This window comes from Quercus robur, chromosome 3, assembly GCF_932294415.1.
Source record: "Quercus robur chromosome 3, dhQueRobu3.1, whole genome shotgun sequence".
Lineage (NCBI taxonomy): Eukaryota > Viridiplantae > Streptophyta > Magnoliopsida > Fagales > Fagaceae > Quercus > Quercus robur.
Window position 1 is genome coordinate 39,165,419 of NC_065536.1, and position 25,176 is coordinate 39,190,594.

The 25,176-nt window shown below is 35.8% G+C and overlaps 1 protein-coding gene across 1 annotated transcript; it reads right to left on the reverse strand.

The window, feature by feature from the left end:
- Positions 1–23,359: 23,359 nt before the first annotated feature.
- LOC126717981 (ATP-dependent Clp protease proteolytic subunit 2, mitochondrial-like) lies at positions 23,360–24,627 on the reverse strand. Its single transcript, XM_050419996.1, has 2 exons — positions 24,195–24,627; positions 23,360–24,006 (listed from the first exon to the last, which is right to left on the reverse strand). Exons 1-2 carry the CDS (start codon positions 24,502–24,504, stop codon positions 23,585–23,587), a joined length of 732 nt encoding a protein of 243 aa, XP_050275953.1. The 5' UTR covers positions 24,505–24,627; the 3' UTR covers positions 23,360–23,584.
- Positions 24,628–25,176: the final 549 nt, after the last annotated feature.

Here is a 25,176-nt window from a genome sequence, read left to right on the forward strand (position 1 = left end):
TTAGGATTTTCTAGTCCTTCCCGTTAAAAGAGTGATACGAGTGTTAAATACAAGAGATAACGTAATCTTACTCATCGCAAACAAAAGCCACAAAGTTCACTTGCTTAGTTTTGCATAGAGATGCTCATCTAAGCTACAAAAGATACAAAGTTTAGAAAATTTTGTTTCAATGGTCATTCAAGGTACATAAGTACCAATGTACACAAAACACACACTGTTTTTGTATTTTTTTGATTTTTTTTCTATTTTATTTTGAAAAACAAACAAAATAAAGACTAAACAACCAAACAAAAATAGATAAACAATATGAAAGCATGAAAGAAATATGCATATGCATGAAGGCATGATAGAAAGGTGCAGATGCATGAAAGCATGATTCCAAAAATAGATAAGAAATTAAGCAAAGAGAGTCCTATTTTAGATAGAAAGAATTAAAGTAGAGAATAAACAGAAAAGACAATTAAGTCTTAGGCTCCTTTCTCACCCACACAGTACGAGTCTTTGGCCTTGAAGATGAAAAGGCACATGTCTTAGTATGTCTATTAAAAAAAATAGAAGAATAAAATTCTCCTGAAAGTGAGTTAAAAAACCCAAAACTTTTAATAACTCTCCAAACAAAGATGTAGGTCCTTGAGAGGAAGCTTGTGACCATTTGGACAATTGCTTATGAGGATACAACTTAAAGCAATTAGTACGAATGTGTCCAGAAACACCACAATGGTGACAAACATGATGTCTAACAAAGGATTTAGAATTAGCCAAAACAGTTTTAGATTTCATACCTTTATCACTTATCTCAGATTGTGGCACAAAGACAGTCCTTGATCCAGAAGCCGTGGAAGAGGCAGGGCTAGAGGAAACAGCATATCTTAAGTCAGTCTTATCAGAACTAGGCTTTTGAGCACTCAATACCTCATCAAGCTTTGCACTAGACATCCTCTCTATTTGAGTTCTAGCTTGACTTTGCTCAACCTCGAGATTCTTAACCTTCTCTTCTAATGAGGTGTTCTTCATAACAAGAGTCTCAACTAACCTTGTAGTCTCATCTTGTTTAACTAACAGATCAGCTTTTTCGGTTTTTACCTCATTAAGCTCTTTTCTACAAAGATGAGAAGTCTTCTCAGATTTTATAAACTCAGTGCATAGCTTATCATAGGCTTCCTAAAGGGTCATCTTCTTGGGTACTTCATCATCAAAAGAATCCTCACTGTCACTAGCACTCTCCACAATCACCTTATTAGTTGAGGCAGCAAAGGCCATAACGTGACTACATTCACCCACATACTCATCAGAAGAGTCATTCTCAGTATCACTCCAGGTAGTAACCAACCCTTTATCTTTTGACTCATTGGTTTTTTCCTTCATGAGGTAGTTTGGGCACTCTATCCTCATATAACCAAAAGATTTGCACTCATGGCATTGGATGAGGAGTTTCTCATTCTTGCCCTTCTTTGAGGATTTAGATTTTCTAGGAGGTTTGCCCTTATCCTTTTTCCTAAATTGATGAAGCTCGATAATCTCATCAGTTATGAAAGTTAGATCCTCATCCTCATTTTCATCTTCATCTTCATCTTCAGAGTTCTCAATCTCTTCCTCTATACCCTTAAGAGCCAAGTTTTTACTCTTTCCACCTTTTCCCATTGAGCCTAATCCCATCTCATAGGTTTGAAGGTTTCCTACAAGCTCAGTCAAAGGAAGTTGATCAATGTCCTTCACTTCCTCAATGACAGTGATCTTGGCATGGAATCTTTCAGGTAAGGACCTAAGGATTTTCCTAACAATTTTGGATTTCGCAATAGATTCTCCAAGATTGAAAGCAGAATTCACAATATCTTTGAGTTTAGCATAGAACTCATCAAAGGTCTTATCCTTCTCCATTCTTATTTCTTCAAAACTACTAGTGAGCCTTTGAAATTTCACAATCTTTACTACCTTGGTACCTTCATAAGTGGTCTCAAGGATGGTCCATGCTTCCTTAGCAACTTCTGTGGATGATATTTTCTTAAATTCCTCATTGGTCACCCCACAAAACAAAGCATTCAAGGCCCTACTATTGAAATTTACCGCTATGATTGTTGCATCATCCCAATCCACTGGCACTTCCTTTGGCTTAATCCAGTCAACTTCAACAGCTTGTCATACCTGTTCACCTAGAGCCTGCAAAAAACCTTTCATACGAACTTTCCAGTACGCATAATTAGTGCCATAAAATAAAGGAGGAATCAAAAGAGATTGTCCACGATCCATGACAACGGGGGTCAAGGATTACACTCAGGAAATTAATCTAAACAGAGTGTTCCGACTCTGATACCACTTGTTGGGAAATTTAGACCCCGGTTGATAGAATTAACAAGTTTTAAACTCAAGTTGTTAATTAAATTTATTATGAATAAAACTTGTTAAAAGATACTAACATCAATATCATGTAAATATCATGCAACGGAAAAAATAAATAAGACAAGATATGATGACCTAGGAAAACCAATGAAACAAACTAGTTTCACAGTAAAAAACCTGGGGGGAAACCTTTCCGAAAAAAAATTCACTATAGTAAAGAAAAATTTCAGATCTAGTACAAAATCTTTGTCCCTAGATTCTACAATCCCGGTAGATGAAGTCACAACAGAAACCTTCTATCTCTTCAAAACCTCTGAACTCTTCAATATATGAACATCACCCTTTTTGATGCACGAATCTCAGTACGTGACTAACCAAAGATGCACGACTCCCAGTACATGACTAACACACTAACTTGAAGAAGATTGTTGGCTGCAAAGTTCTTTACTTCATCTACAATAAAGATCAAGAAGCACTTGGTTACAAAACCTTAAGGCGCAAAGACGCAGTAGCTTCTTTCAGAGAGAATAAGGTATCGGTCACCTTTTGCATACATTCTCCTTGTATTCTCATATGTGACGGCCTCTAAAATAAGCCTTATATAGGTCTAAGATTGTGATAAAAGAAACCCTACACATACATGTCATCATGGGCCGAAAATCAAATCTAAAAATCTGAATTCCCGTAACCTCGATCAATCAAGAGGTGTCGAGCAGCTATCGAGCTTTAAAATTTAGTACTTTCTCACTTGATTCTTAGACAAACTTGCATGGTTTTAACACTTGAACTTGAAACAAGATTTCTTGAAGTATTAAACACATCCTAGATCTACCCAAATATAAGTAAAGTGCGTTTTGTCAAAGGATTAGTCAATTACATAAAATAGTGACATATGTTCCTAACAAGTGAATCACATATGTCCTAACAATCTCCCCTTTTGGCAATCCGTGACAAAACCACAACAAACAAATGAACATATGAGAGAAGTCATAAATCACTCAACTTATATTCACTTTGTTGAATACAATAAAATCTATCATAACACAAACTCTTGAAAAACTTTGCAAGAAGAGAGTTCATGGCAAGTAGATTTTGACAACCTGTATTTCTGAAACACTTTAAACAAAACTCATCAAGGCATCTTAGTGTGAAACATAAATAATAGATTGCATACAATATATAAGAAACCTGTGTATAAAGATAGAAAAAAAACAACACATGTAAGGGTAGGTGAAAGAAACATACATCAACATATAAAGAAGAAAAGGTACAATGTATGTAAACATGGTCACAAGACCGGTGTACAAGAAGAAGGAGGTAAGCACTTCCCCTAACAAGATGAAACACGTCTCCCCCTTACAGAGGCATGTATTTCTCCCCCTAAAATGTAAAATCTTCAAAAAGAAACCACATATTCTCCACAATTTCTCCCCCTTCTTGTCTTCAATTCAACTTATTTTACAACTTTTATATATAATCTTGTGCAATGGATCATCTTCATCTCTCTCTCTTTTTTTTTTTTTTTCTTTTTATGGGAATATATTTCCATATGATGCAATTTAATAAGTTAATATAATTAGTTTAAGTATATAAAATTTGTTCCTATATGAAATAAATAATATTTGGGCTAAAAATCAAGCGACCTCCCTTTCGGCTGGGCCTCTATTCGAAATAAGTAATTTGTAAGAGGTGGATCTTTGGGCTAACAATTAAGCAATAAAAAGAGACTTAAATAAAGAAAGAAACTTTGGAATTAAAATGGATTAAGGACAAACAATATCCTAATGTTGTTTATTAACTCCCCTCGGAATAGCCGAGGAAAACTATTAGGTGGCGTTTGGTACGGTAGAATCCACATTACCCCCGACGTCTAGATTTTTTGGAATGTGATGTCTTGCAATCTAGATGCATTGGATGTAACTATTCTCATGTCTGGTTTATTCATAGGAATCTTGAAGAAATTATTTATTTTTCCCATCTATCCTTAAATTTATAAACCCAATATCATTTTTTTTAATCTTCCTCTAAATAAATAATAACAAACAAAATATAAACTATAAATTAAGATAAATTCATTAAAACTATAGTCTAACATTTCAAAATAACATGTATAATACAAAAATAACTATTTAAATTCTTATTCTTTATGAAAATCACAACATCATGTTTTGTTAATAAATATAAATATTTTATTTTATTTTAGCAAATAATTCATCCCATATAGGAGATATAAATATTGCATTTTATTTTAGCATTTATATTGTTGTGTCGGGAAGAGATAAAAATAAAGGAATAGATATTGATGATTTGTTTTACGTTTTATCTCCAATTTTTTTTTATAAGTATGTTTTATCTCCATTGGTTAAATGATAAGTGAAAAATGGTAAAATTGTCAATTTATAATAAATGTGATTTTTTTAAGCTTGAGAATTTGGATACCTACCTATTCAAAGGGAATCCACATTCCTAAAAGAAGGGGGTTAAGTGGGAATCCAAATACCCTTGGCATCTGATTCCCTTGTGTGATTTGCAACCAAACGTAGGAATCTTTCAACATTTCCGAAAATTCTAAAACATTACCCCATACTAAACGCCACCTTATAATAGTGTGAATACAAGGTGAAATTCCCCAAGTGTTTACAATGCTATCTCTTTCTCAGCTTGACAATTTTCGATCCCACAACATGTGAGATCTTTTCCTATTTATAGTTCCTGTGCTTCCATCTTAGCTTTCCCCTTATAGAGTGGATGATTCTTCAAGTAAGATACTTATCACATCTCTCCCTTTCCCTTCTTTTGTGGTTGAGCTAAGTAGGTAACAACTTGTTGGGGCATTGTTCAAAAGGGTCATTTAGCCATTAATTCGGTATGTTTGGCTGGTACAATACATTTAATGTGGAGGAGACAATGGCTTTGTCAAGAAGCTTCTACCAAATCTCATTTGGTCCAAATACTATTCCTTTTGCCAGACATTGTCCTAGGCACAGCCTGATGATCTCCAGTCATCTGCTTTATCTCCCAAGCTTTTCCCCCTCCTTGACTCAGTCCTCGAATTTGTACTTCCCTTGGATTACTGGGTGTTGGGCCCGAACCTCCTTTACAAATGCTCCTATGGGCCTCTTTGGCTCCAATCTAGGCCCAATCTTCCCTTAGCTCACCTTGGCCCATACAAATAACTAAGAATCAATTTTATGGTAAGTAATGTCATCAACCAAACTTCTTGCAATAAGTAAAATAAGGAAAGATAAATATACCATACAATTTTTAGATCAATTTGAAAGTTTATTTGTTTTAAGAACCATAGTTTCTTTAAAAAAGAAACATGTCAACAAGTTAAGAACCTTATAACTCAATGATATAACTCACTCTCCTCTAAATTAAAAATCATGATTCAAATTTCATTTTCTATGGTTATAAATATCAAATTATTGCAGGAAAAAAATGTTCAATTAATCATCTTAAAGTGAGACAAATAAGACAATTGAATCTTTTAGTCTACTATATACATATAAAGGCACTAGTTTTTTTGTAAAATAATCAAGGTTTAGTTCCACTTTACATTATCAGGCTCTCAGTCTGGTTTCACAACAAAAAAAAAAAAAAAAAAAAAAAAGGTTTAGTTCCACTTTTCACCTTTTTATAAATCAAATTTCTTTTTTTTTTTTTTTTTTTTGTGCTTAATGCCCAATCAAAATCATAGTTTTTTTAAGCATAACTATTTGTCTACAAAAGATATTTTCAACAAAAAAGATTTTTCACGGAAAATGATTTGCTTTTTTGTTGTTTGATTGTGACTCAGAAATTTTGTATGATTTGATTACACCAAAATTTTAATTATATGTGGGTTCTAGTTAGCTCAGCTGGTAAAGTCTCTAATGGTTGTATAAGAGATCTGGGGTTCAATTCCCGCCTACACCAAAAACTGATTGGTGTCTTGGTTTGATGATAAAGAGCTATCATCAGGAGCGGACGCCATAAGTTGAAACTCTCTCTAAAAAAAATTTTAATTATATGATTTACTAACCAATGTAGTCAAATAACTGAATTTAGTTAAAAAGAACCTAAAGTTTAACGCATAAATAACTATACTTAAATTTTGCCCTAACCCCAAATAGCATTTCATGATTGCAAACCAAATCATTGTGTTGGAATTGCTCTCTAGTTGTTCCAAGTGATCCAACAATACCTATACATATTGCCTTAAAATTTTGTCTTCTTATTTGGTACAACTTATTTTTTATTTTTTTTAACATGAGGTTGTTTTAAAAGTTGTACCTTAAAAAAAATTTGAAATTCAAAACAGCTATACTTTGAAATTTTTATCAAACCAAATAGACAGGCCTCATATCTTTGCTTTTGTTAGTTGTTACGTATCGTGTGTGTTCTTTGTGTGTGTATATGCATACACACGCACATTACAATAGAGGATGAAGATTCAAATCTTGATTGTTATAAAATAAAGCAAGCAATGCTACTAAACCACAAGCATCTTGATGTATTTTGTATTAATGTGTACTAACAATGATAGAGGGAGAAGATGAGTTGGGCAATCTATATATTTGAGATTTGCGAACTTAAAGGTGTTGAAATATTTTTATATAAAATAATTTTTTTTTTAAATATTGATTTATTGCTGATTTAATATTTATATGTTTTTAATATATTTTCATAATCTGCCTATGATGAGTTGGCTGAAATAAATACTAATAACTAAATGAATGTTAATGGCTTAATGTATATAGCAATATTTCCTTGTCAATTACATTTCCTTATAAAATGTTTTCTTTTCATATGCTTTGTGACGTGTTAATATGGGAGTTGTGGTGAGCCTTTTGTGTTACTAGGCTTGGGTCTCTCCTGCTGCATTGCAGCCTGTAGAACTGAGGTAAGAGAGTTGGAGCTAGCTTAAATGAAACTCACTTTAGGCAAGTTTGTGCACAAGTTGAGCCATCCCAATATGGACGTGTCCTGGCAAAGATATTGAGTGTACAGTGTGCCTATAGCAGTAAACAACTAGTACAGATGTTATAGCAGGAATACAATACGACAGGAAAAATAAAATACCAAAGAAATAACATTAACACTTAAGTGAGAAAAGAATAGTAAAATAATACTATAGCAGGCAGTTTAATCACAGTAAACTATCCACCCCGCAAGCCCAAGAAAAAAGCTTGTCTGCCATAGAAAGTAAAATTAACTTTCTCAGCAGATGGAAATCCAAGAAGGGAACTGATCCCCAACGCCAGTAACATCATAAAAGGCTTCTGCCATGGAAGTTACGCACTTTGGAAAAAGGACATAAATGGTTTGAGTTTCAATCCTTAATCTCCCAAAGGGTGGGCATATCGTGAGGGAGAGAAAGTGGTAATCTATTGATGCATGCCTCTATTCCTACCACTCATGTTTCTCTAATTTTTTTGTATTTCCTTTTCCTCTCTTTTTGTTCTACCTCTTCTTCTTTCATTCCCCTCTCTGTTTTCTGTGATGCTCCTTTACTGTTCATAGCTACTACCCTTTATACTATCTACCATGATGAGATTTGCTATTTTTACCCCTTACCTGCTTTTGGCTCCTTATGGGTGTCCTTCCAAGACTATCCACTGGCCTGCCTAGCCACTACCATTACACTGAATGTGTTGGTTGCACCACTCTTCATTCCTAAACAAAAATGGCTTACCTTGTTTCTTACCTTGCTCTGTTTTCCCTACTCTCATTTGGATAAGGACTAAGTCTCTCCCTCACCTACCTCTATGGCATGCATCAAGTGGTCCCAGTTCATACTTACTTCTTTTGGGTGAGATGCCATCCCAGCAGGATATTTCTCTCCAAAAAAGTTTGAGTGAGAACCCCAAAATAGACCCCCTCTTTCTCCCCATTGCCAAACCATACCCTCTAATACCCTTTACCCTTGCCCACCTCCTATGTATTGGCTAGGTATAAGTAGGTGGTGCCTTGGCCTTTTGTGTATGCTCCACTTCTGTCTGAATCTATTTCTTTCTGGCCTTCATACCATTTCTGTTGCCATCGTGTTTGTCTGATTCTACTGTACGTTCTGGTTGATGTTTATCTCTTGTGGCGTGAAGGATGTGTGGGCTTTTGGGCTCATGTTCCCTACCTTTCATCCCTTCCTCGAACTGGGTGTTGCTGGGGTGGAGGCCTTCACATTCTTGCCAAGCCCATATTCTTTTCTTTCCTGTGTTCGTGGGCCTCTTGGCTGTGGATCCTGCCATACCTCTTAATCGTGCCTGCTATAGCATTATCTTTCTTCTTTATTTCTTGTTTCCTGTGGGCTTACATGTTAATGCTCCCACCGTGCTAGCCCACTTTCCACATCTTTACCTCTTTTGGGCTTTATTGGCCAACATTTCTGCTATGCCAGCCCATTTCATTCCTCGGGTTTTCTCGGCCCATTTACTTCTTCTTTTTTACCTCTTTTACTCCTATGGGCTTTTTGCTAGCTCTTTTGGGCTTCCTCAGCCCAATTACCACATCCTTACCTCTTATTACTTTTCGGGCTTATTGGCCTTTAAGCCAACCCAATGAATTTACTAATTCATTTCCTGGGCTTTCCTGGCCCATTTATTTTCTCTTTACCTCTTATTGTTCCCATAAGCTTACTACTTCATTCCTTGGGCTTTCCTGGCCCATTTATTTTCTCTTTACCTCTTATTGTTCCCATAAGCTTACTACTTCATTCCTTGGGCTTTCTCGGCCCCTTTACTCCCTCTTTACCTCTTTTGATTCTTGTGAGCTTGCTGACCATCAATTCTGCCATTTCAGTCTACTAGGTTGCTTCCTTATTCTCTTACTATTTTTCCTTTCCCACTTTTCCTATATTGTTAGGCTTCTTCTGCTGTTGGGCCCTTTGTCAAAAGTGGGCATTAATTGGAGTTCTTTTTTATTTTACAAGGAAGTCAAACCAACGTTAATATGTCATCAAAGACAATTTCAATGGGTATGAATTATTTAGTCTATATATATATTTGCTGCCAACATGTCCGGATATGAAAAAATCAATTTTCTTATGGGCACTATTTTTACTAAAAAGAAAACTCCCTATGTATTGGATAAGTAAAAATTCTAGTTTCATGAAAATAATATATCCATGTATATACTATATTTCCGGGCAAAAGAAAAGTACTATTGAGAGCTTCTATCGTACAAGTAGTGTAGGCTTGTAAGGATAATCAGCGAAGAGGTTGGGTTGTTGTATCCCGGGGGCGGCATGCATAATGTTTGGTTTACTACACCGTAAATTCCGTAGACGTGTATATCGTCTCAAAACAGTGACTTGGTCCACGCCTCAACCCCACCATCTAAAAACATATATGAATTGATGGTAATTTGCTTTTAATATTACGAGACTACTTTGAAGCATCATCATGGTAATATCTCTCCATTGTTCTCTAATTTTATGGTAAATTATAATTTACATGATATGTGATTATTTAATTGATATTTTGAAGATTATTTATTTGTTAATTATTGTTCTTAGGAACAACAAAAGGTACCATACCTTACGGGGGCGTTTGGTTCGCTTAATATTACGTCAAGGTGTAAGGTTGCATTTTTGTAATGTTAGATTCATGGAATCTCATTAAAAGATTGTAGCATCACAATGTTGGTTTCCTTAGTTACATTCCAAGAATGTAACTAATGAATTTACACAAATATGCTTTAAAATAACTAAATAATTTTTTTAATAAAAAAAAACACAAAATAACAAAACAAAATTTTACTTCACTTTCTTCCACTTTTTCAACAACCAAATAATGACAACTCTATTTTTTCTCTCCAACCAATCAATGACAAAAAGATCTAACAATGAAAAACAAAAATAGATCTAAAGCAATTAGATCAATCAAAATTTGACATCTCATTGAAAAAAAAATGGAAACTAAATCTAGATTTAAAGATTTAAAAACCAATATAATAGAACTTGACTCGTCGAGTCCGCACCGCTAGGCGTGAAGGACAACACTACTAAACCACGTGCCTGCAAGGATGGGTCGTCGCCACGCAGAGGCCCGATGGTCGTCGTGGGACTTGCTTCATGCAGCAATGGGTGAAACGAACACCGTCCGCTTTGCGAGAGCGTGCCCAAACTATACCAAGCTTGCATGGCTCACCAACCACACACAGGAACTACAAAGGACATCGAGGGGCATTACTGCTGTTGCCATTGTCGCCGCCGCTGCTACCACGCAACCGCGTAGTAAGAAAGACACACAGAAGCCCGATAGTCGCATGGAACTTGCCTCGTGTAGCAATGGGTGAAACTAACACCGTCCGCATTGCGATAGCATGCCCAAGTAAATATCGCCTTCTTCATCAAATCAGACTTGATTAACAAACATCATTAGTGGCAATGACACCAACATCAAACTCGAATCTCTCCATTGGAACCATTGTCTCTCCCATCACCACTGCTTTAAACACCTTAATGAATGCAAGCATGTGGAAAAAAACAACATGAAGAGCGAAACGTAGTGAAAACGTTCAAATCTAAATCTGACATGTGTCCAAACCATGGTGGAATAATGCAATTAGGTTTCACTGAGAAAGAATCACTCCGAGCATGTTTGGATGCAGTGAGTTTTGAGTGATATGATCCTGTTTTCATCACTCATGATCCAAAATTGATGGGGCCCACGGAAGAGCAGTTGTTTGGATGATATCACTCATGATCCATGACTCAGTTTTGGTGATTCTGTGACTCAAAAAAATGAGTGATGAAGAGGGAAAGTGAAAACACATTTCACCTGTTTTCATAACTCATTTTTCGTTACTCAGTGGCAAGTTTGTAATATTGCTGAGATTGTGGCCCCTTTGTGGGACTCGCGTTAGGTACATGTCTACATTAAGTTCTCAGCACCAACGACTTTCTCTTTCTCTCTTTCCCCTTTCTCCTTCTCCCAGCAACAAACCAACATTTCTTCAAAAACCCAGCAACCAAAGACTACCCTTCACCGGATTTGCAGAGTTCTCTGTATCTCCTTGGCAAGATCAAAATTTTTTGAAGGTGAAGAAGTTGAAGAAGCCGCCGATGACTTCACCCGCCACCAGTCCACCACTCCCTAAATTTTATTTATAAAACCTTAAAAACCAAAAACCAAAAACCAAAAAAACCAACCCCACAATAGACCAAGAACCCAGATCCAAAAACCCATATGCACACAACCCAGATTGGATATCTTTCAAACCCACATGTACAAAATTATGAAAATTAAAACAGTAACTTACAGAGGTTAATGGGTTCGGGAAAAAGAAAAAAAAATCAAGAAAAAAAAGTAACTTACAGAGGTCAGTGGGTTCGGTGGTTCTTCAAAAAATGAAAAATAAATTCAAAAACGAAATCAGCTAACATTAATCAAAGAAATTATGCAATCGGCAAATGTAAAATCCAAGCAAATTTGAGTAAATAAAACCAGATGATCGGAACTCAAGCAAGGCTTTTTTCGAAGTTAATAAAACCCAAAGAATCCGAAATTAACAAAAACGAAGAAAGTACAGTGTCGACAAAAATTTACAGAGGTTTTGGGCGGCATCTTCGACGGCTGGGGCTGAGTCCTAGCCAGTTTGGAGGTTTGGGTATTTGTGGGTTTTGAAATGAACATCTATGGGTACTGAAGGGGAAGAAAATGAAATGAAGAAAGTGAGGGTGAGGCGGGTAGGCTAACAGAATTTATGACAGGTGCTCAGGCATAGGTCCCCAAAAAGTAAAAAAAATTGAGTGGTGAGAAACTGAAAATATGTGCCAAACATGTGGGGGTAAGAAATTGGGGTATTTTAAGTGATGAGTGACGAAAATTGAGTGATGAGTGATGAGTGACCAGTGATAAGTGACCATTTTTTTAAACCAAACAAGCCCTCCTTTTACTAGTCCAGTGGTGGTGATACCATCTCCCTTGGACTTGCGGACACAATTGGAGCAAAGATTTGAGTCAGGCTAGGGTTTGAATTAAGGGAGAGAAAGGAGGGATGGCTAGGGCTTTAGTTTTCATATTTTAAGGTTGTGAAAAATATATATAAGGGACAATTTTGTATTTAAAATTTATTGGTATAGACAATTTTGTCAGTTTGATAAATTATAACACTTTAATAAATAAGTAATGTAAGATTACCCCTATTTATTAAATAGATGATGCTTTATATTTTGTAATCTTAGAAAAAATCAAATAAACCAAATGTTTTAATATCATATTAAAGTAACGTGCATTACGTCAAGATGTCACATTTTGTCAAACCGAACACTCCTAAGAGGGTGGTTTGTCAGACATAAAGGTCATCATTTCATGGGACAAGTTTCTTTAAATGGCGTTTCCAGTTACAGTTACCTACCTAGCGTAAAAAATAATCAAATCTTTGGCTGTTGAGGATGGCCACTAATGGTCTTGTCCTCATTAGTTCATACAATCACGAGGAGAAGTAAAATCCATCCTTGTCTGGGTGCTATCCTTTCAGCAATTGTTGGATAAAGATGAGTTTTATATTTAATAAATGTTTTGAACCGGAGGAAAAGTGCTGAATTTGAATAAATGTTTTGAACCGGAGGAAATGTTAGGAAATGGCTGGAAATTTGTTTATAAACTATTTTTAAAAATATTTTATTAAAAAAATATAAAACAATTAATTTTTTTATAGATTTTAACATTTTTAATAAAAGTAGTGTCAAAACTTTCCTAATATTGTTTATTAACAATTGTTCTAAGGGCATTTGTTAAAATGACCCAATAATAAAAACTTCGGCCAAGGAAAGACAATAATTAATTAAGGGTAAATTATAAAATTGGTTCTTATCCTTTACACCATTTGTCAATTCAGTCCCTCATCTTTTAATTGTGTCAATTTGGTCTTTAACCTTTTTAGTGTCGTGTCAATTTAGTCCCTACCATTATCCTATAGATGAAAAATTCTGACGTGTCAAATAGAATAATAATAATAATAATTGATTTTTTATTATCTACCTCAATTTTTTTTTTAAAAAAAACCAAAATTTCTGTTCACAATTAAGTATGGGAAAAATTCTAAAATCCCCTAACTTTCTCTTTCTCATCAGATTACATCTCCCTCTCTTCTCCCTCACCCTCACTTTCACTCACATGAGTTAAGATCTGAAGTCATGAACCTGTGATTGACCACCCCATATGGTACATCAACACCGTTGGTATCCAACAATCTATTATTTATTCTATCACGGTGTGTAAAGGTCTGTTTGTATTGGGCGTCCGCGTTTGCGTGTCCCGTTTCAGGTCTTTTTTTTTTTTTTAACCAGCGTGTTATGCACTGTTCATTGGTCATGAACAATGTATTTAGGCCAATGAACAGTGCCAAACAGTAAAAAAAAAAAATTATTTTTTTATTGTTTTCAATTTTCAGTTTTCAATAAAATAAGTTGTATCCAAACGCACACTAAAAATAGAAAAGAGGTGGGGTTGATAAATGGGATGGAGTGCTCGGTTTGCTTGAGTGAGTTTGAAGAAGATGAAGTCTTAGACTTTTTCCCAAGTGTTTTCATGCGTTTTGTTGAGGGTCATTTGTGAGAGCTTAGGCAGAAAGAAAGAGAGCCCAATAATAAGGGAAATAAGGAATTGACAAAATAGATAGCAAAAAAACCATTAGGCCCAAGCGGCAGGAATAATGGATCACAGGCCCAAGAAATAAATAAATGAGTTTTGAAGAGGCAAATGGGCTCAAAGAAGCCTGGAAAGAAATAAATAGCATCCCATGGGCAGTGTATGAGGTAGAAAAGTGAGAAAGGGCCACCGCAGGCCCAAGACAATGCAAACTAAGCGAGTAAGGGTTTATGGCAGGCCCATGAACCCCAAGGATGAGAATAAGGTTATTGGGCCAGGGAAGCCTAATGAAATTAGTAAAAAGCCCATGAGAGTGTGGAATTAGCAAATGAGTCGAGGAAACCCAAAGAAAGTAAACGGGTCATGGATGCCCAAAGGAAAGCCCAAAGGGACATAGGAGCTCATAAGTAAAAGTAAAACAATGGTCATGACAAGCCACTGAGAGAAGGAATAAACGGTTGGCCCAAGAGAGGCCCAGCAGGATTAAGTTATTATGGCAGGAATAACAGTACAACATTGCAAGAAATAAAGAAAATCAAGAGTGGGCCAAAGAAATGTAAGGCCCATCATCAGACAAAGTCCAGCTCTTGAATGGAGCGGGAAAATAAAGAAAAGCCCACATAAGAGGTCAAAAAACACAGACGGCGAGCTTCCAGATCACAGCAAACGCATAAGTAGCAGACAGATTTTTGGACATATCTGAAAGGAAAGCACGCGCAAGGCCCAGACACCACTAGCCTGTACCCAGCCAATATGGGACGTGGTGGGGCCATGGGCCAGAGGTAAGAGGTAAAGGGGGTATGGTTTGATAATGGGGAGAGGGGAAAAGACCTATTTTGCGGCTCCTGCCCAAACCCTTTTGGGAGGTACGTCCTACTGGAAAGATAGACCACCCAAAAGAGGCAAGGTTGAGGGGGGACCGTTAGGTGCATGCCTTGAGGGAAAGAGAGAGAAAGCATTTATGCCGTGGCAGGTAAGAGTGCTACGGTGGACTGGCGAATGAAACAAACCTGCCTTTGTTTGGTAGGAGTGAGTGTCACACAGACCTGATGGTCGGCAAATATGCCCAAACTAGATAAAGGCGGTTAAGGGGTAAAGTGGTAAAAAACTGGCCACGGCAGGCACTATAAAAGGACCCTTGCCGTGCCCTGAAGAAAGGATCGAAAAACAGAGTGTATTCACGGAGTAAAAGAAAGCAGAGTAAAAAGAAAACAAGAGAAAGAAAAGAAAAAGATAAGAGAGAAAACAAAGGAAAGAAGAGAGGAAATTAAGGAAAAAAGAGAGATAATACAATGGGCATGCACTAGTAGGTCGATTTCCCTCTCTCCCCCTTCAAATCCTGCTCTCTTCCAAAGCGTAGTAAGGATTCCTTTTGGGCATTAACCATTCAGGTCCGACTCCCTCAAAACCATTAATCCCCATGGCAGGATCTTTTCCTGGGAGATTATTTGCATTGAGAGGAGGCGTTCTCCCCTCTTTGGTTTTGCTTCGGCAGACTAAACTTAAAATTTGACTTTATGCCCATTCTTGATTAGTTCATATTATTTTCTTTCTCCTTTACTTTCTCTGTAAATGGCATTATCACGACTGTAATAATGTTTTATAAGTAGGGATTACTTGGCCACTTTATTTAAATAGTTAGAGTACTCTGTTTTTATTATTATTATTATATCTATCTGCCGTAACTCATCTGAAACAATTCTACTTGCTGTAAGTCTACTCCTGGCAGACGAGGCATAGTTTGTGCACAAACCGGCCCAAGTTGAGTTACAGTTAGACCGGTCTCAACTCCTTTACTCAGAAACATTCGGACCCATTACCGCAGGAGGCAGCCCAGCCCAACGCACAATACACAAAAAAGGCCCCTACACTTTTCATGTACCTTGCATAGATATATACCTAGTTAAGATCAAACAAGAATTGTCCATTGTGTCGTGCCCTTGTAGTTAGTGACCTGGCTATCAGGTAAGTGTAATTGAGCCTAATTTGAGTGCTCTGGGTTCAAACCAAGAAACCCAGTAGAGAATGTTGAAAACCATAGTGGAGTGGAAAGCAATCAAATTGGAACTCAAGTGGTGGGACTAGTAAAACTGGGGCTAGTAAGGATGAAGGAGAAGAAAGGGAGATGTAATCTAATGAGAGAGAGAGAGAGAGAGAGAGAGAGAGAGAGAGAGAGAGAGAGAGAGAGAGAGAGAGAGAGAGAGAGAGAGAGAGAGAGAGAGAGAGATTTTAGAAATTTCTCCAAACTTGATTTTAGAACATAAAATTTGGGTTTAAAAAAAAAAAAAAATTGACGTGCCGATATAGTTGGCAATTAATGTGGCATGAAAAATAATTTTTTATTATTCTGTTTGAAACATCAAATTTTTCCATCCAAAGGATAACAGCAGAGACCAAATTAACATGACATTGAAAATGTTAGGAACCAAAATGACACAATCGAAAGGTTAAGGACAAAGTTGAAAAATGGTGTAAAGGATAGCGACCAACTTTATCAAAGCTTTGGCAAAGGAAGCTATACTTGGTGCTGAACCCACCTAGCAATAGCAGGGCAATTGAAGTCCTCTTTCTTTTGCAAAATAAAAATATAGATAAATTGCAAATGACATATTACAATTTGAATTTGAAAGGAAATATCCCATACCATTATTAGCATATCTGAAAATAACCATTGGATGGCAAATTTGATTAATTTTAAGGAACTCCAAACTTTCATCTAGATGGCTAAGTGATTATATATATATATATATATATATATATCTCCATGCTTGGTTCAAGTTCATGCTATACCAAGATGAAAATATGACTCATTCTTGGTTTGTTAATTTTGATAAAAATTTCAATTCTCACCTATCTCTTTGGTTCACCCGCTGGTGGATGCAATTTGGCCTTATTATTGATATTTTTTTTCAAGACCTCTGACTGGCTCCTTCAAGTATTTTACAACTGTCTACAAAACAGATCCACATGGTGCTAAGTTTCCTGTGACACTTCACTTTGTTAAAAAATACAAGGTCCCCTTGATCTTGAAATGGATGTGTGTAAAGGAAATGGATGTTCTTACTCGGCAATGGTTTGTTAAATGGTGGGACAAGTTTTTCCACACCCAAGATGTTATTGATAATGTTACCCGGGAATTTCCTGCTGTTAACACTATTACTCATGATAAAGCTCAAGCTCCACCTTACCCCCTTGTGCAAATAGCTATGCCTCAGCCCACTACAACTACACCTACTACCACATCCACTACTAAACTTGCTAAGCCTTCTACTAAGACCAAAAAGAAGAAGTCTGCTTTTGATGGTCCTAGCAAATTTGCCCTAATTGCCTTGTTAAAACAGTAGTAGAAGGATGAAGAAGAAGCTGCAAATGCTAATGGAGAAGAAGAAGATGGCCAAGAATTAGGGGCATCCTCAAAAGCCTCTGTTGCTAATACTAATCCTTATTACCCCTACAAGCAGGAAGTATTTGGCCATGATGAAGTCTCCAAACCAAAATTAGGAGAGAATTAACATTGTCGACACAAGTAGCCAAAACTACTAATATAATCTAAAACTATTAATTAATATATATATATATATATATGTGATAGATTCAAATTACACATAGTGTAACTCCACAAAAGTGAACATTTTTTAAACCGTAGATTTCAAATAGATCTAATAGTTAAAAATTAACTAAAATCCATGTCATTCTTAAAATTTATTGCTGACCACATTAGCTAACCTAATCAATTTGAGAGAATATTATACTAGTATTTTTTTTCCTACTTTCTTTCTCGCTCCTAATTAATTCATCCCTAACCTCTGCACAAAATGCCTATTCTCAATGTTCTTGAGTTATAGATTTTCTTTCTCATGGACTTATTCTTATTTGGTATTATGTGAAGTTTAGATAATAAACGTTTAGAGAGAGAGAGAGAGATATTTAATACGGTAGGGATTAGAATTTGAAATACAAACAAATTCTATTCACTACAGATCAAATTTGATAGTTTAATCTCATCATAATCTTTACAATTTGATAATTTTATTTTAACTCTTAAGGATCAAATTTGGTTTCATTTGTTTTCCCCTTAAAAAAACAATATCTAGGAGCCTAAGATCATTTAATAGTAACTTTTCCACACTAAGATAAATATCATATTAAGAGCATCTACCTGCCGTTGATTTTCACATTCCACCACAAGATTTGTGAATCCAAAATAAAGAAATCTAAATCTAGACCCAAATAATCATTTGCCAAACGACCTCACTTATCAAATAATCAATACGTAAATACCAGAGTAATATAAGGCTATGAGGAAGAAAATCTACAACTCAAAAATTAAGAATAGGCACTTGTGCAAGGCTAGGGATGAATTAATTAAGAAAGAGAAATAAAGTAGAAAAGAATAATATAATATTCACTCAAATTAATTAGGTTAGCTAAGAGTACTCACAGCAGTGGTGTTAAATAGTTATATTGCTATTTTTAGTACCACTAATCACAAAAGTAGAGCTGCTGCAGTGGAGCTATAGCCAAAAAATTTGGCTTCTCAGCTACAGTGCACATCTAAAGATAGATGTGCACCGTAGCTCAAAGGCAAAAAAAAAAAAATAATAATTGGTTTCTCTCTCTTCTTTTATTAAATTAAGCTTTTCTCTCTTTCTTTTTCACATTCACTCTTTCTTTTTCACCGAACCAAACCCAGCACTTCTCCCTTTCATTTTTTTTTTTTTTCCCTCCAGCCATTTTTTCTTTCTACTTCACATTTCTTCTTCACTGAACCCAGCCCTTCTCTTCTCTACCTTCATTTTTTTATTTCTTTCTTCCTCCAACTCCTCACCACTCCTTAGCCACTGCCCGCCAAGCTGCTAGCGACCCAAGTCCTAAGTCGTTGTTGACACAAGTCCCAAACCGCCAGCGACTTAAGCCTGGTGGTGGTGGTGGTTTTTTATTTTATTTTTTAAATCAGAGTTGTGGGTGGTGGTTGTTGAGGTGGGTTTGTGGTGGTGGTGGGTTGTGTTCGTGGGTTGTGTTTGTGGTCTGTGTTCGTGGTGGTAGTGGGTTGTCCCAAGCCATTATTGTAGGCGGTTGTTGTTGGCTGTGGCGATGGTGTGGGTTTTTTTTGTTGGTTGTCCTTGGGTTTTTTTGTTGCTGAATTTGTGGGTTTGTTGAATTTTAGTTGTTTTTATATGTGATTTTGGTTGGTTTTTGAGATGATTTTGTTGTAAATTTGATAGATTTGGGTTGTGTTAATTGTGGCCTGTGGACAGTGGAGGTGGTTGTGGATTGTGGGTGGCAGTGAAGGTGGCTGGAGTTTTGGGTTTGCTTGTTTTTCAGAATCTTCAGATGATCGATTTGTGGTGTTTTTTTTTTTTTTTTTTTTTTTTGCAATTATTTTAATTGTGATGTTTATATTATTTTATTGTGTTGAGAGCTAAAATAGATCCATTGCTGCGGGATGTTTTGTAAAACGAGTAGGTAAAATAGATAAAGTGACTTTTGTGGTGCCAAATAGCTAAAAAAATAGCTCCACTGTTTTGGATGCTCTAATATGACAATTAATTTTAAAGATGACATAAATTATAATGATTTTCTAACCATTAGATTTCTTTAAAATCTATCGTCTAAAAATGATATAACTTAAACTCATCTTATATATATATATATATATATATATATGATGACATCCCAACCCAAGGTGAATGAGGATGCACCCGAATTGTAAACCTTGCTTGACAGGTGGTGCACATCTAGTCTTTTCGGTTGACTTCAACTGAAACTTAGGCTGGGTTTGGATTCAGCTTTTGCGTTTTCAACAGTTTTTTTTTTTTTTTTTTTTTTTTTTTTTGAGCCGGTTTTGTTGACTTTTCTACAGTGCATTCGTGCATTGTTCATGGACCCACAAATTCCACTTTTTAACAACTTTTTCATTAAAAATGGGTCCCACGGCATTATTCATACATTTAAAAATTATTTTGCTACAATTTTCAATTTCAACAAAATAAGTTCTATCCAAACAAACTCTTAGGAATTCAAACTCATCTATTCCTATTTATGCCTCACTAACAAGCAGTGTTCATACTGTCCCAACCATTAATAGACGAAGCCTAAAGCCCCAGTAATCACACTTCCTGGTGTTCAAATACCGCCTCTCACAACTTTCGAATTATCTATAAACAATAATAATAATAATAATAAAAAGGTATTTTGAATTATAATGAGAAAATGTAACATCGCCAATGCGTATGATTTCTTACTATTTGTTTTTGTTCAAGGCACAGACAATAAGGACAAGTATCTTGTCAACTAGTCCGAGTCTTATTTAAACAAAGCCATATCAAATACCAATTTTTTTTTTTTTTTTTGGGGGGGGGGGGGGGTTAAGTTATATGCGTCCAATGGGTCTTATACCTACAACTTCATCCAGAGGTCATACGAAATAACAATTGTAGTTATAAGCAAATAACGTCAAAAACGAAAGCACTAAAATACATTAGTAGTGAGATTATCATATGATTATACCTATTTTACCTAATACAACCTTTTATCAGCAGCAAGGCAGAGACTCTAAAATTGCCACACCAAAGAACTGAAATAATTAATTAATTATTTATTTTTAAAAACCCTGTGATTTTTAATAATTTACTAGATCATGATCCCCTCTACATTTGCTTTGAAATAGAGAGGGTTCATTTCATGGTAAGAATTTCATTTTTTTCATAAATCTAATCAGGTTAATGGCATTATGTCATTTAAAATCTCATTCCGATAATTGATGTTAAATGAAGTGAGATCATGGATACCTTCAAATTTTTGAAAAGCTAAATCTTTGGCATTGAATGGTCCCTCTCCATTTCAAAAACAAATAGAGGTTCCTAGTACTATCTTGGAATCACCAATAACTAATGCATCCAACATTGTTGTTACACTTCTAAAATACCTAATTATGTCTAAAAAGTTCTCCCAAAGCAAGCAACAACTATAAGTTAAAACATTCAAAAAGAAAGAAAAGTCAAGATCTTTTGACATGAGAAAATGTAAAGGCTGAAATACATTTTAGTCCCTCTAACTCTGGTGGTGTTGTCATTTCATTCCTTCAAGTTTCAAAAATTGCAATTAATCCTTTGAACATTTGAACTGTTGCCATTTTGGTGCCTCAAGTTTCCAAATTTGCAATTAACCCCATGAACTTTCAAAATACTATCATTTTCATCGGTCAAGTTTAAACCTTTTTTTTTTTTAATGTTTCAAAACAAATGACTTCAATTAGATATAGTTAACAAAACATGATGGGATGGTCAAATTGACAACAATGCAAAAGTTTGTGGTTAATTGCAAGTTTTGATACTTTAAAGGATCATAATGACAACAACACTAAAGTTAAGGGGTGTAAAATGTATTTTAACCAAAAAAAAAAAAAAATCAATGTAATTCCAGCTCACCTTATACATATTCTAATTGAGAAATTAACTTTCCCATTATGGCTCGCCTCCCTTCCCCAACCTAAATAAAACACTAAAATTGCTCCCTTTCTTTGTCACTCTGTATACAGGTTGATGACTGCCTTCATGGTCTCCAGACGGATTAATGAGTACCACTGTACCAAAAGACTACCAACTCCAAAAAAAGAATCAAACATACTTGGAACCCTCATCTAGAGGCACGTCCCACATGAACCTTCCTTTTTCATTAAAGAGAAAAGACAGGTTGGGCTAGAAATTTTTGGAAGCTATATATATATATATATCCTAAAAGCAAACACCCCAAATCTTTCTCTACCACATCATACAATTCATCAACTGCATTTGCTAAATATAACTCTAAGCACCAAATGCTAGTATCTCCCAGCATTTTCCCTTCTTTATACATATATATATACATATATATATATATATATATATCTCCCACCATAAACCATCCACCCTCTCAAAAGAGGGGTAAAAAACCAATCAACAGACTTAGTAAGCAGGCTATGAGGAGGAGGCAAAAACCAAATGCACCTTCATTCCTTATTCCACAGGCACATCCATGGAGCTTCTTGGCTCATGGCTGTTCCATATCCCATCATCAACACCATAAGGAAATATAATAGTATAAATATTGTATACACTTCATATTTCTCCTCCAAAAACTATTCTACACAACAACCTTGATGACCTGCAAATGATGGAGGACCAAAAAGAAAGAAAGAAAGAAAAAAAAAAAAAAAAACCCAAAATAAGCAGCAACACAAAGAAAAACAGAAATGCACTAAATGAGGGGAAACAAAAAGGAAGAACACAACAAGATGGTATGTGGAGATCCTCGACTTGCACCTGGAGAAAGAGTATTTTTATGATGCCACTCTAAGATCATTATTGAGGTTTGTAAATACTAAACACCCCAGTGTAATAATTCCTACCATGGCAGATCAACACCTAATACAAGCCTCAGAATCAAGCAACGTTTCTCAAACTTCTTAATCTACTCAATTTCCAAACCTAAGATAATAAGAGACGGATGCAGACTTTCATATTCCTATGAAAGCAATGCTCAAAGATTAATGACAATTCACAAGTTAAGACACATATCAGAACATTATCAGTCATTAGGCTAAGGAAATATATATTCTACATATGAGCATAAAATTATAGGCACAATGTGTCAACTACCAGTAGCTAGGACTTGTGCAACCTCTGTCCTGGCCATTGTAGCATGTGTGTTGCCCAAGGCATGTGAGGCATGAAAACTTGACAAATATTAACAACCATTACACCTATGTGAAAGCCCACGTGTAAGATCAATGGAAACATATTTTGAATTCCTGAAATAAGGTTTGCATTTAGGTCAATTTACAAGCACAATAACTATCATTCCCTAACCAACTTCTGTTATACTAGTGAGATGCTGAAACTTCCTTGAAGCAAACAACAAAAAAATAATTACAAGAAGTGAATACTCACCTAGAGAAGCGAAAAATAGAAAAAAGGGCAATGGGGTGTTGTTTCATATTACACAAGGAGAACAAATAACCAAAAAGTACGAACCAAGAAAAAAGAATAAAGGGAAGGAGAGAAAGACGCCATGTACCGTGCGTTTATGATCATAAGTACTCAAGAAAAGAATGAGTTGAACCATGCAGGGTCATAATAAAAATAAAAGAATAACATCCAAATATAGCTCACAAGCTGCCCTTTGTTTCATTGTAGAAGCACTAAAACCATCTACCAAACAAATAACTCACTCATGGGCTTTTAAATGAGAAATTTCTAAAGAATCACATTGTGCCTGAAAATTGTGGAGACTACCATGTTCAATCGCTGCCTGATTCTAACTTTTATGTTTATACAAATATATGTTACGACACAAGTCACAACTGCATTAATATAGTTGTCAAAAGTAAAAGGAATTGACAGCTCCAACACAAAAAACTTGCAAGATAATTAACATCTTCAATTTTGAGGGTCTAGAAGCACAGCTCATTTGAAAAGACATTATTCATTAAACTTAAACTGAAACCAAATAAATAATAATCATAATTTACGCAGACAAACCTAAAACTCTTCATAAACAAGGCAAGAATCATGTTGAATCCAGAAATGATAACAACTATCAAAAGATTCTAGCAGGATTAATTAGAATTTTCCCAAAAAAGAAAAAAAGATGAGTTCTTGCTAAAATCTTACCCTCTTGTAACTCTAACTCTAACCCGAACCTTTGTCCTTCCCTTCATTACCACCAATAGCATCAGTCACCAAAGCCATCGGTCTTTGATCAATAACCTCATCGATAATCCCAAACTCCTTGGCCTCACCTGGTGTCATGAAATGATCCCTGTCCATGTTCGTCTGAATTACCTCTAATGACTGCCCTGTGTGCTTCACATACAGTGCATTCAGAGAATCCCAAACCCGAACAATCTGCTTCGTGTGAATTGTGAGATCCTTGGCCTGCCCACTGTATCCACCGGAAGGCTGATGAATCATAATTGTGGCATTGGGAAGTGCCCGCCTCTCACCCTTGGCTCCTGCAGCTAAGAGGAGAGAAGCCATCGAAGCAGCTTGCCCCAAACAAATTGTATTGATTGGAGACCGGATGTATTGCATTGTATCATAAATTGCAAGACCTGTATAATTCAATTTCCAAGTCTTTAAATATGTACAACAGAGAAACTAAGCTCAATACATATGCATCACAAATGTTTTTTTCAAATTTTAAGTTGTTATGTTTTGACAAAAATACATCTTGAATCTCTAGATCCTTTGAAGTAAGTAAGAATTAGAAAGGAATTTGAAAAGGTGGAATAGAATGTACCTGCGGTGACGGCGCCGCCGGGGGAGTTGAGGTACATGTGGATGGGTTTGGAGGGGTTTTCAGACTCGAGGAATAGGAGCTGGGCGACGACAACGTGGGCAGTGTCGTCGGAGATGGGTCCGTTGATGCAGACAATTCGTTCCTTGAGGAGACGGGAGAAGATGTCGTAGGCGCGTTCGCCTCGCGACGAGTGCTCTATCACCATCGGTATCAGGCTGTAGCTGCGCATCATTGGCTGCTGCTGCTGCTGCACCTGTTGACACCATGTCGCCCTGCCCACCAGTCTCGCGCTTGATATTAGACTCCTCATCCTAATGCCAATGCTATAGAGAGATTTCCAAAATATGAGACTAGTAGTAGTAGAAGATCTTTGATTTAGAAACAACCGCCTAGGGTTTATGACTTAAGATGAGAGGTTTTTTTTTTTGATTGGGTTATTTATTTTATTATTATTATTATTACTCCGTATTTTTGTTTTAAGAATGTTAAGATAAGAGTTCTGCTTCACCGGTTAGGACATTCACATGGGGTCTTATAAATGCTATATATCGGTAATATTTAGTATTAAAGTCCCAAAACCCCTATTACCCGGTCTTGCAAAATCTTGCAATTACAAAAAAAAAAATTTGCAATTGTGCTACAGTGCCATCATTTTTATGATGGCACTGTAGCAACTTGTAAAATTGTATTTTATGGTTGTGGGTGGGTATTTTTAATTATATTTTATGAAGAGGAGGAGAGAGAAAAAGTTGGTAAAATTAATATTTTAATGAATAGATGAGATAAATAAAAGTTGGAATGTTGGATGTGTTATAAAATGGTATGGTATAATTGATATAGTAGCTATTAAGATGGTAAAATAGAATAGTTCCAAAAAAGCGAATGTAAATGCTCTTACCCTTTTAATTCAATTAATGTAAAAAATAATAATAAATAAAAACTACATTTATTAAGTTTTCTTTAGTCAGACTTCAACAAAGTA